General features: G+C 42.3%; 1 protein-coding gene across 4 annotated transcripts in view; it reads left to right on the forward strand.

Moving 5' to 3' along the window:
- Window positions 1–12259, forward strand: part of LOC125903882 (plexin-A1-like) — a 267206-nt gene that overhangs the window by 99631 nt on the left and 155316 nt on the right. For all 4 annotated transcript variants that reach the window (XM_049601096.1, XM_049601251.1, XM_049601175.1 and 1 more), the window contains exon 4: window positions 3937–4077. In XM_049601096.1, coding sequence (XP_049457053.1) covers window positions 3937–4077 — 141 coding nt within the window. The remainder of the gene's footprint in view (window positions 1–3936; window positions 4078–12259) is intronic.

A 12259-nucleotide genomic window follows, 5' to 3' on the forward strand; every position in this document is an offset into this window, starting at 1 on the left:
AATGCACAGAGAGCAGATAAAAAAAAAGGATGTTGTAGAAGGGGGAGGGGGAGGGTAGCAGTTTCAGTGTGGTGAGGGTGCAATGTTGATTTTACTTGTTTGCAATCTTTTTTCCTCGTACAGGAATTATGCAAGATTTCTGAATATCAGGAGGCATGTTGCAAACAGGGAAAGTCAGGGATGATAGGAAAATCCCTGGGGATGTTTGGGAATGTGGGCCACATAGGAATGCACTAGAAGTTACTTCATAACTTGTTTCACTCATTTACTGCATTAGATTTCTGTTGTTTTCAACATTGTAGGGCCACTTCCCTCTAGAGAGCATGGTTGTAGTGGAAAACACAAGTTATCACTTCATCTCTTTTTGTTTCCAGTTTTGTCGAGCTGACAAACAGCATTAGCAATCCAGGAAGGAATAACAACCGTAGGTCATGGAAGATCTCGGAGGCTTGGAGTTTTACATCAGAGCCACTGAGAGACAAAGACTGTAGTTTTTATTCCTGCTGTAATTATTCATCTGCTATTCTCTGCATGTGGCTATCGTTCCTCATTATTCCTTATTCGCTTAAACACTCGTCTCCTCCTTCTCTCAATGCTCCTCCACGTCCTTGCTTAAGACAGTGCCCTTAATGTGTTTAAAGTCTGTTAATGTTACATTATACATGCTGACAAGAGAGTAGAGATGGCTTTTTCCTGAGAACACAAGCACAACATCATTCTCTGAATCCATCCATCAACCACTTAGCAGAAAGCTAAGCTGCGCAGAGCAGACAGTGAGACCGCAGCAGCATCTCCAATCATCACTGACTATTACATTGATTTCTTGACGTACTTCACACATATACATAGAGCTGTGCATGTATATGCATGTGAACATAAAGCTGTGAATTTACACAGACTTCTGCATTTTTAATTTACTAAAGGTGCCTGTAAATAAATGTGAAAACCGGCAGACATATGCACAGGCATGCAAGTTTACATGCACACATACATGATTGTACACACACATGCGTACACTTCAAGTAGAAGCTCTTAACCCTCCTACACATATGGCCCCCATGTTAACCTGATTATTAGATTCTACTGCTTGTTTCCCAGGCGCAGTAGCTCACTTTGATTCAATTAGACAAATGTTTTTCATCCATCCATCCATCCATCCTGTTTTATCTTATATAATCCATAGTCCTTTGTTCTCTCCCTGGTTTCCATATTCTGCGGCCAGCTTTGGCTGCAGCGCCTGTGGAATAAATTGATTTGAGACGATTTATTACCTGTTGTTTTCACATGTCACCCACTCTCCCTTGCCCACACTTCTGTTTTTTCTCTTTCTCACCTTTCCCACTCTCCCCACACATTTAAAAAAAAATGTTGCACTGCATATGAACTGCATCCTCAAAGAAAGGGAAAGGACAAAATAAAGACAGGAGGGAGGAAAGTTAGATTAAGTAACGTGCAACCAGCACCACATGTTGTAGTCTCTGTTTCTAAAGTGATTCTGGAATCAGTGATGGACAAAGTGAAATAAACTATGCAGAGACAGTCGTTTGGACATTTGGGATTTTGCAGGCTGGACGACGCACAGAGAGACAAGCAGATGGATACAAACAGAAGATAAGAAGCCTGACAGGGAGATGGCCTTTTATTCTCTGCATTATTGTGTGTGCAAAACCAGTTTAGACTGGGACTGGTCATTAGCCAGTGAACTGGACTTGGGTGCCTGGTCCAGAGATAGATGTGCCTGCCAACTGAAATGCCACTTTTTTGTCTGTGAGAGAAAGAGAGAGGGAGGAAATGCTGCCGGGAGCCCACAAGATAAAAACTATTCTTTCACCTTTGTGTGTGTGTCAGCCAGCATTTTTCCTTATTCTGGTTGTCTTTGTTTAAAAACTATGTTGCCGTGTGTGTCAGTATGTGTGTGTGCGCGCATTCTCATCTAGATGCGAGCCATCCGTGAATGAAATGTATCCTTTGTTTACAGGCCCATTATCTAGATAATAACATCCATATTTCCTCTCATCGCCAGTGCTTCATCACAGCCTTATGAGCTCTTTCTCTCTCTATACATCTCTGTATTTCTTGGCCTCTCTCTTTCACTCTCTCTCACTGGCACACACACACACACACACACACACACACACACACACACACACACACACAAACACGCACACAGGCAGTGAGAGATAATGGGATTGTTGCCCCTGGTTTCTTTTGGTAAGATTGTAAATAATTCTTTCATCTCAAAGTGTGTGCGTTCAGCGTCCACCCGTGCAAACTTGTTTTGTGTGTGTGTGTGTGTGTGTGTGTGTGTGTGTGCGTGTATATATCTATCAAAACACATATTAGCGTTTGCATATCTATCATCGTTTTGTGTGTATGTGTGTGTGTGTCTGTTTTCATGTTATCATTTTTCATCTCTCTGAGTGTGAACCTATTTGTCTGTGTGTATCTATCTGTGTGTGTGTGTGTGTGTGTGTGTGTGTGTGTGTGTTCAGTATCATTTTCCAGCTAGTCATTGCCTGCTGTCCCTTCCTTGTCACTGTGGGCTGATAGCAGTGCGAGTCGACAAAGCTCAGTAATGGAGAGCTGATACTTGCCCTCCCCCCCCGCCGTCGCTCTGTGCTTTTCATTTGCTGCCGAGATGACTTTGGCTCACAGCCATCCCAGCCAGCCAATCTCCTATCTTGTATCTGCACCATTACTTTCCATATCTGGGCAAATTATTCGCCAAAGCTCACAAAGAAAATTTGAGCGTCTGTGCAAGTGTGTGTGTGTGTGCAAGTGTGTGTATGCACGCGCCTGCTCACTTGCACTGTGAGATAAATAGTTACATTTGTCTACAGGTGTAATGGGTGGTTACGTTTTCATTGAAATCCATAGATGAAGTCTCACTGCTGTTCTTCTGGGCTTTATACAGAACCATTATGTTTTCATACACACCACTTTTTTTCATCATTATTTCAGTTTTAACAATTTTTTCATCAGTTCCTCCCAGGTGCTGAATAGAGCTGTTTTTTCTACAGTGGTAATAACACCATTATCTAGTCAATAATGTTCCTTTCCATGCATATGCCCCAGTAATCACGTCTGTGTTCACAATATGATACTATATTCAATACTGCTATTAACACAGCCTTTCAATTAAGCCGTTTACATGGGTCTGTAAAGCAGGCGCTTTCAACCTTTTCCAAAATTTTGATAATTTCACGCTGCCTACCACTTTAATAATAACCACCTGTTACTGCTGAAGTAAATGCAGTCTATTTCCCAGCTGGTGAAACACAGAGACTAAACTGTGTTTTAACTTGGGTTAGGGAGAAAATGTGCAATGTGAGATACAGCTATTTGACATTGCGAAGGGGATATTGGGATGTGAGAAAACAAAGATATATATATATCACAGTGTTTTACTGTCTTTTGCGTGTACGTGCTGCAAATATGGAGCAAAGAAATTAATACATTGTGTTTGAAGTTTGATGAAAGTAAAATCATTTTAAACTTATTTTACACTTATTCTGGCTTTTATCAAGCAACAAGTTGGCAGTCATCCATCTCAAACACTTTTTTCCCATGCCATTGTATGTGCGTGCCTGCTGCTGCTTAAAAAAGCTTGCTCAGCATCATCATCTTGGTTTCTGTTACCCTTTTTCCACCTGACTTAGCACTTGTACGCAGGTTTTTGAAATAAGGGGAAACCCACTAAAAACAGATGATAGACTTCATTCCCATTGTCATTACACCGCCCTCCAGAGTATGCCTCTCTGTTTTGTTTTACTGGGGTGTCGCGTTCGGCATCACAAATGCCCCAAAAACTGTATTTCGCTCTGTTCTGCATTGTTTTCAATTTAACAAAGTTCTAATAATACTCCTCCTTTCAGGATACAACACACAGACCGTTCATGTCTTTTTCTAACTGTTTCCTGATACCATTTTCTCTAGATCTTGGTGAACTCTGTGAGTCCCAACCGTCCAGCGGTGCTCTACGAGAAGGTGACCGTAAGCGAGGGAGGAAGTCCCTTACTGAGAGACATGCTGTTCAGCCCAGACCAGCAGTACATCTACACCCTGACTGACAGACAGGTGAGTTCAGTGTTAGAGATGCACACAAAAATATGCACATATTGAGACACACATGCATTTGAAAAACTCCACAGCACAATATACAGAATACAGCTCTCTGTGCAGCTGTGACGCAGGAACCTATTGACTACACAACAAGTCACATGGAATTAAATTTTCGAAAATTCTTCCATGTGGTGAACATGTGCAATATGTGTGCTGTAATGATGAGCTCATGTATGTAGCCCTCATTAGCCTCCATATCCAGCATGCCTCAATATGGCAGTTGCCACAGGTACTGGACTAACAATGCTTTGTTAACAATATGGCTCCAGTTACATATTTATTTGGATGGACCCACAAGCGTGTACACACACACACACACACATACATTCACACACACATAATTCTGTTGTATTGCATGTTTCAATAGTCATTTCCACCACAGCAGTCCGGTTCCAACTGCTCAGAGCAGACCTCACCCCCATTAACCATCAGTTCCTGTATATCTAAACCCTCCTACCCACTGTACAATCACAACACAACTCATCCCCACTGGATGTAATTACACAGCAACACACACACACACACCCACACACAGACACATTACCACCATGACAGTTTGCTAATAATCAAGACATTAGATACAGACACACTGTACAGGGAGTGTTATAGGTCACATGTGGTGTGTGTGTGTCTGTGCCCGCGGTCATTACCAGCCCCACCGCTGGTGAGGGTTGTGTCTACTTTGATGGTGAGTCGAGGGGGTGAGGAAGGAGCGGGGGAGGGAGAGGCGGAGGAGAGCATGTCGCATCTCTGTTGCTCCCCAGGCCCAGTTGCTCCCCTTGTTTTTCTGTCTCATTAGTGTGGTGAGTGAAGGAAGCAGAGATGGAGGGAGGGGGAGAAAGGAAAGTGGAGCTGTACATGATGGGAATATGTCTGAATTTAATAGATCTAAAACGGGCTTTGGGAAAAGATTGTCTGATTAAAAAGCCTGAGATATGTGTCTGAGGTCTGCTCTGTGAAAGGTGTTTGAGGCTAGGCGAGTCAGTTCTGCAGCCTGCTAAACCAAAGCCCATTAAATAAAATCTTCTTTCCTGTTTTGCTCTTTTTTTTTTGCCAAAGGCCAGCGTTCCATGTCTGGAGCTGCCGTAATTAAATTGGTAAATGTAATACACTTTTTGTATTCCACATAAACTACTGTAGGACTGGGTATTGTTTGAAATTTCCCAGTGTGGCTACCAGTATCATACGTGAGTTTCAGTAACGCTTGCTAAAACTAATGATGCCTCAGTCCATTCTTGTTTAGTGTTGTCTTAACACAAGCAGACATCAAAGAGCCAAAGTTAAATGGTCTAAAATCAGAAAAGTAAAACTCTGGAAACATGTGATCAAAGAAAATGTAACTGAGAATTTGAAAGAGCTTTTGATACCAGTTTTTGATAGAGATGCATCAATCAACTTTTTCAGTCCTGATACTAATACCTGGGCTTTGGTTACTGGCTGATAAAAAGTGCCGATCAGGTGCCAGTGTAATTAATAAGCTGTGTGCCTCAATGTGTGGAGGTGACTGGGATCATTCTGTTATGTGTAAGCCAACATCAGCTTTGACTTAAACATTGATTTCTTAACGTTGTAGAACAAAATAACAAATAAATACATAGACATACATTTACTGAATTAATATTTGTTATTGAAATAATAAATTGAGCAACAGCAGTTAAAAAAACAAAGTCTGACAGGAGTTAGAGTTCAAGTGCAAACTTTTGAAATGCGACTAATTGGTCAAAAGATAAACAGAAATTAAAATCCCTGTTTAAAACACAACAGTTGCATACAAAGAGATCAAATTGCAGGCAACTCAGATGTAGACAGAATCAATAGGATTAGCATGGCCTCATCGTCCCAGATCCAACTATTTGAGTCAGGATTGGCTCAAAAATCCCATTTCAGTATTGGATCGCTGCATTCCTAGAGTCAGGTGCTTCATTTAGGACTCAGAAGATGTATTGCTGTGCCATACCCAGGCATAGTGGTCACTGCTAAGTGTCAAACATATCACTTCTGGAGCCACATGCACAAAACTGTGTAGATTTACTACTAAAACTGACATACCACAGACAAAAATCTGCATACACATTCTTTTTCATGAGATTTTTTAAAGGTGTGTGTTCAGCATGGTTCAGTTTAGTAAAACTGGGTGCATGTGCATAACCCCCTTCTCCACTCTCATAGCCATAAATGGATTTAAACAGGCCCTCATTTTTAAGGATTGATACTTTTTTCAGCAGTACTGTATGGAAGCATGTTCCTGTGGATAATTTTGCATGTGGCTTCAGTCATCAGGAGTTAGGAGGAGTTAGTAGAGAGATTTGAAGTGCCACTGGATTATTTTATGATGCAGTTGTGGGTTTTGAAGACTGTTAGTGTGACATATACTGTATATTTCAGACAGCTGGGAGCATGGTAGCCATAATTTAGAGATGAAGGTGGAGGAACACACAGTTGGCGTTAGGTTTTGTGTGAGTGTCTCTGTGACTTGGTGGCCTGCTCCACTTTATCTTGGCAGCTAGAGCAGCTAAGAGCATGGGGGGGACACACATACACATTTTTACGTATAGACACAAGTACAAGACAAGAACGTGTGCTCTGGCTCACACACCCTTACAACCATTCACACTCAAGGATGTTCCGTCTCCATCCACCTCCCATTATGCCCTGTTCTTCAGAACTCCTCCCCATCACGGTTATGCACATTCTGTCTGACACACACACACACACACACACACACACCTTCATCTCGCTGTGTGTTTGATCCCCATTAATGGTTAGCAGGCTCGGGTTAAGCAGAACGGGGGGCTGCGGTTGCCAGACCTCCAGCTAAACCCCCCTTCCAGCACTAATGACTAGAGGGGGCAATTCCCTTCTCTCGCCCTCCGTCCTACCCTCATCTTTATCCCTCTGCCCTCCATCTATCCCACTATGCCCCCCCCATCCCTACTTTTATAAATCCATGCCTCGTCTGCCACACACACTCACCCACACACGCTCCCATGTTTCCATCTAAGCCCAAATTGAGTCCTCCCCTCTCAACTGCCTTCTACTGATCCCATTCCCATGTTTTTAATGATCTCTCACTATCGCTGCTGCGCCCCTCTTTTCTCCTCTCCCTCTCTCACACTCACACACACTTGGTCTCTTTCTTAAAGGAGGCAGAGGTGGAAAATTGTGGAATTGATGGTGGTGGGAGGCTGGTTTTGAGCTGGAGCAGCGTGCTGCTGTAGCACACACACTCACACACATACACAAAAACGCACCAGTAAGCTTGCATGAGGAATGCAACCAATGCTCCCTTTTCCCCGTTTTCTTACGAAATAGATACACACAGCCCTGCTCTCATCCCGTGAATAGACAACTGTGTGTGTGTGTGTGTGTGTGTGTGTGAGAGAGAGAGCGAGAGAGAGTGTATGTGTGTGTGTATAGCTGGTTGCCTGCGGGGTTCCTCAGACAAGCCAAGCACATTAAGGTGTCACTGGACATATCCACTGATGCGTAGCCCACGACAAGTCCTCCCTTCTCTATCCCCCCTTCTCTCTCACACACAGACATACACACACCCACACACACACAAATGAAGGCCCGGGCGGTGAGTCAGAGTTAGGGGCGAGGCCCAGTGATTTATGACTCGCTCTGTTCCAGCTATATTCATCACTGTCATTATTATCAATGGAGGATATGACAGCAGGCGAGAACAGCCTGCTGTGTATGTGTGTGTGTTTATATATGTGTGTGCTTGTGTGTGTGTGTGTGTATTTGATGAGACAAATATGTTTTTACAGGAAATTTAGATCATTTTATTTTGGACTGCAGCTGATGTTGTATTTATTTGTCTGTTGTCGTGTGCTCGTTTGTGTTTATGCAAGCAAACGAGGAAATACCTGTTCTCAGATTAGCAACTTCATGAAGTAAAGTTGTGTTTTTCTCTTCAAAAAACTGTGCAAAGCTTCGCTAAGAACATTGTCAATCTTGGCTAACTTTTTGAAGCACCTCTCTTCTGTGCAAAAACTGCTCTGTGGCAAATCATCGCAGGGCGTCTTGGCTCAGTCAAGACTTTCCATCATCAAATCATTTCCCTTTTCAGTTTTATAGCCAAAAAGGTAGAAAGCTCTGACTGAATTTGATGTCACAGCTGCCATTCTTGCTGTCTTTGTACACACACTCAGCCTCGCAGTGTCATGCACATACGGACACGCACATCCTTGTGTCTTTGATGGCAGCCATGCATATGATAGCGGCGGGGAGTGCGGTGCTGGCTAATTGCTGAATCATGAATATTCATCTCCTCCGGTGTGGGATGAGGGACTGTGTTTGGAGCGTCCTGGAAACAGACGAGAAGGACTTGGAGAGCTTGATAAAAGTGGAGAGAAATTATGTATTATGTGTATGCATGAGACAACCTTTGTTCAAGTGTCAAGCATGTGCGAGTGTGTGTGTGTGTGTATATGTGTGTGTGTGAGCACATAAAAGGATGTATATCTCAATCGCATTTTGTACAAGTGATGGCTCATGTGTTCCTGCATTGATTCAGCCACATCTGCATGTCTTTCAATCTGCATTTGCACACACACTCAGCATTCAGACATACAGTACATTTGTGCGTGTGAGAGTGTATGTTGTGCGTGTGGGCTAACACCATTGTCTGACTTTCCATTCAGCATTTGAAAGAGATTTCCCCCTCCACATTTCACCAAGACTCTCATCCCTCCAAGGAATCCGTATTCATGCACACACACTCAAAGTTCTTGGGCCATTCACAAGATGCTGGTTTGAGTCCCTACAACAGCAAACAATGGTCTGTCTTGTGTTGTTGGCTCTCTCAACAAGGCCTCATTAAGTAATATCTTACCCATAGGGTTTCGTCAGACATCAATCCTCTGTGTGTGTGTTTGTGTCGATCTGTTTACATTCACATATTACTGGTTCGCTGCCAATCTCGTTAGCAAACACATTAGCACAGACTGACAACACACATAATAAGCAGCTGGTTGTATCAATCAAGACTGACATTTTAGTGAACTGGATACAGCTAATCAGTCAGTTCTAAGTAGCTCAAAGATTAATTTTCCATAATTCATCAAACTCTGGCCGACTGAGGAACTCCCGAAGTTAACAAGTGCATAATGCAGTGCTTAAGCAGCAGCTATTGTTGGCTGACACTTAGTTTTTCGCTCAGATCGAACGTGTAGCATGCAGGAAATGTGATGCTTGAACAGATTTAGAAGAGGAGGAACTTTTCCCCACCAGTTTTTTAGTTATTGATTTATTTTCTTGAGATTCCCTCAGCTGCTGAGCCCACCGAGCGCCCGACCTGTTCATTTAGATTTATGAGCGCAACTTCAGCTTCATCTTTTCCACTCACTGACTTGACAGTGTAAAGCTTGAATGAGTACTTACGTGTCCTACACACCAACCACTGACACATCAGGATGGCCCGTGCTCACGCGCGCACACACACACACACACACACACACACACACACACACACACACACGCAGACTTTGAGCAAGGAGGTGGTCATTGTTATGTAAATGTTAATAGACCTGGTGCAGCGAGGCGAAGACGTGAGTACAGTGACTATAAGGGAGAAGTGCTGGTGTGGTTGGTGGCATAGCCATGTCGGTATATGGCACTCAATTACAAGAGTTCAAACCATTATAGCACCTTCCTCAGCACAAGACTGATCTCACACACACACACACACACACACACACACACACACACACACACACACACATAACTGTAAATCACACCGACACTCACATCAATGTAGATGTCCACATTTATAGACCCTGGTGTCCTCTTTTGTAATGGCAAATGTCTGCACTGTCAGTTGGGTCAGGCTATTCTCATTCACAGATCATACTTCATATGTAACCTACATCATTTTGAGCCAGTAGGTTGTGCTCATGTGACTTATGCACCGCAGGCTTTTCTCCATCATATGACAAGAGTGAAGGAAGAAGTGGGGGAAGGTAGTATAATGACAAATGAAGTCTGCATAGGGAGGAAAGTTGGGATGATGGATTTGTCAGACAAACACAGGACTTTGCCCCAGGAGACCAGGGTTTGTGTCCTGTGTGAAACCACAAGTCAAAGTTGAGTTATTTCAAGTTCTGCACATAAAATCACGTTGCTACGTCTTCACGTTGTGTAACATTACGTGAAGATGCCCAACCACGATTCTTTTCCTTAACCAGACCTGACCGGCAGGGATACTACTGTTCAAGATGTCATGGCACTAATTTGTAAGATATATAAACTGTGTGTATTAACTTTTCGTAATATATCATACCAAGCGTTGTATAAGGATACATTTGCTAGGTACTACATTGTGTATGTATAAAAACAATCAAATTTGTAAGAGAGGTGAAAAAAATAAAATGGTTAATCGAAAATAATGTGCAGATAAATTGTTAATTGCAGCCCTACTCCCCATCCTGTCTGTGACATGATGAAAGTGGAGAATGAAAAAAACACTGAGAAAAGTGATGCTAATTCCCTCTACCAGTGACAGATATGTTAGGAGACTGACCAAGATCCTATCATTAGCCTCACTTCTCTCTCATTTTCTCTTAATTGTGTTTCCTGCCTTTTCTTTCACTTCCGTCTTTCCTGTCATATCATTCTCTCCTGTGATTTTTCCCTTAAAAAAAAAAAGTGTGTACTTGATAGAATGTGTGCATGCCCCATCAGAAAAGTGTGCTCAGACACTTGTCTTTGGCGTGATGCTATCAGTCCTAATGGAAGTCTAGCTGTCACTAGATAGCTCTGTCTTTCTCTCATCTCTCTCTGTTTTACTCCGCCGTCTTTTCCCAAAGGATGGCGTGATAGAGCAGACTGATAGGGTTAGAAAAGAGGGCGAGACGGATAGCGAGGTTAATGGTTTCTCTCTCCCCCCATCTCCCCCTCCTCTCCTTTCTTCTCAATCACTATCAATCGGCTGTACAATCGGTCCTCCTGTTGCTTGACAGTGATTGGGGCGGAAAGATGTGGCTCTGACTGATTGTCATTGGATGAGGCCAATCAAAAAGCTGGCATAGCCCGTGGAGCCGCTCCGAGTAACACATCGTTGTACTCAGCCCCGTGCTGCAACCACCAGCCACACTTGGTAGAACAATGAAGTGTCGCTCATGCATGACAGCACAGAGAATTGTTTTGAATTTGAGTCAAATTTCTTTTCAAATTCATGCACAGCAGGCCTCATCAGACCCAGTTATGAAGTATCAAATAGGGAAAACGCAAAGCGGAAAAGCAGAATGGCAAGTTTTCTTCCAGTCACTCAGAAATCAGAAAAAGACAGATACTGATACAGATGAATACAGCTGGAAAGACATTTTTTTACATTATTGTTTTCAGTATTTATTGAGTTGTTAATATGTTTGTCAGTGAATCTTTCTGTATAAAATGTGAAAAAAATTATATATATATATATATATATATACACTTTTTCAAATTTCTTGTTTTGGTTCAACCAACAGTCTAAAATCTAAACAGACTTACTGTGTGTTCCAATACCCATGCTACCATACTATACAGTATGCCAGAAAAAGATATAGCATGTCCCAGTACATAATATGTCAAATGCAGTATGCCAAATACAAGGATGTTCTACTAAATCTGGTACAATTTTGCATTATGCAAGCCACCATGCAAACAGATGACAGCTGGAGTGCTGATGGGTGATGGCGCATTCAAGTGACTGATGACCAGTTGAATAGTAATGAAAGGAATATTAATTAAGTAATCAAAACTATCGGAAAGATCAAAAACAACAAAAGGACGTAACTACGAAAATGACAACAACAGAGAACTGCAGATGTAATTTCACTGTTGCAAATATAATATGTTAGAATCTACAATCTGTGCAGTTATAACTTTTAAGTTAAGCTACATATATTGCAAGGTAACAAGAGCAGTGCTCTCCGGGTTGATCTCCATCTCTGGCGCACTCGGCAAGTGGCGTTGGTTTATCTCCAAGGTAACTGATATAGAAGCAAGAGGATCAAAGTTGCAGTATCTACTAAAAGTAAAAAGAAAAAGTGTGTGATTCGGAACACACCCTCAGTTTCAGATTCAGAAGCTGGAACAGGCAAAAGTTTGATATTTTTGCTTGATTGATAATTAAGTGATTGATCAAATTTGT

This window comes from Epinephelus fuscoguttatus, linkage group LG1, assembly GCF_011397635.1.
Source record: "Epinephelus fuscoguttatus linkage group LG1, E.fuscoguttatus.final_Chr_v1".
Classification (NCBI taxonomy): Eukaryota; Metazoa; Chordata; class Actinopteri; order Perciformes; family Serranidae; genus Epinephelus; species Epinephelus fuscoguttatus.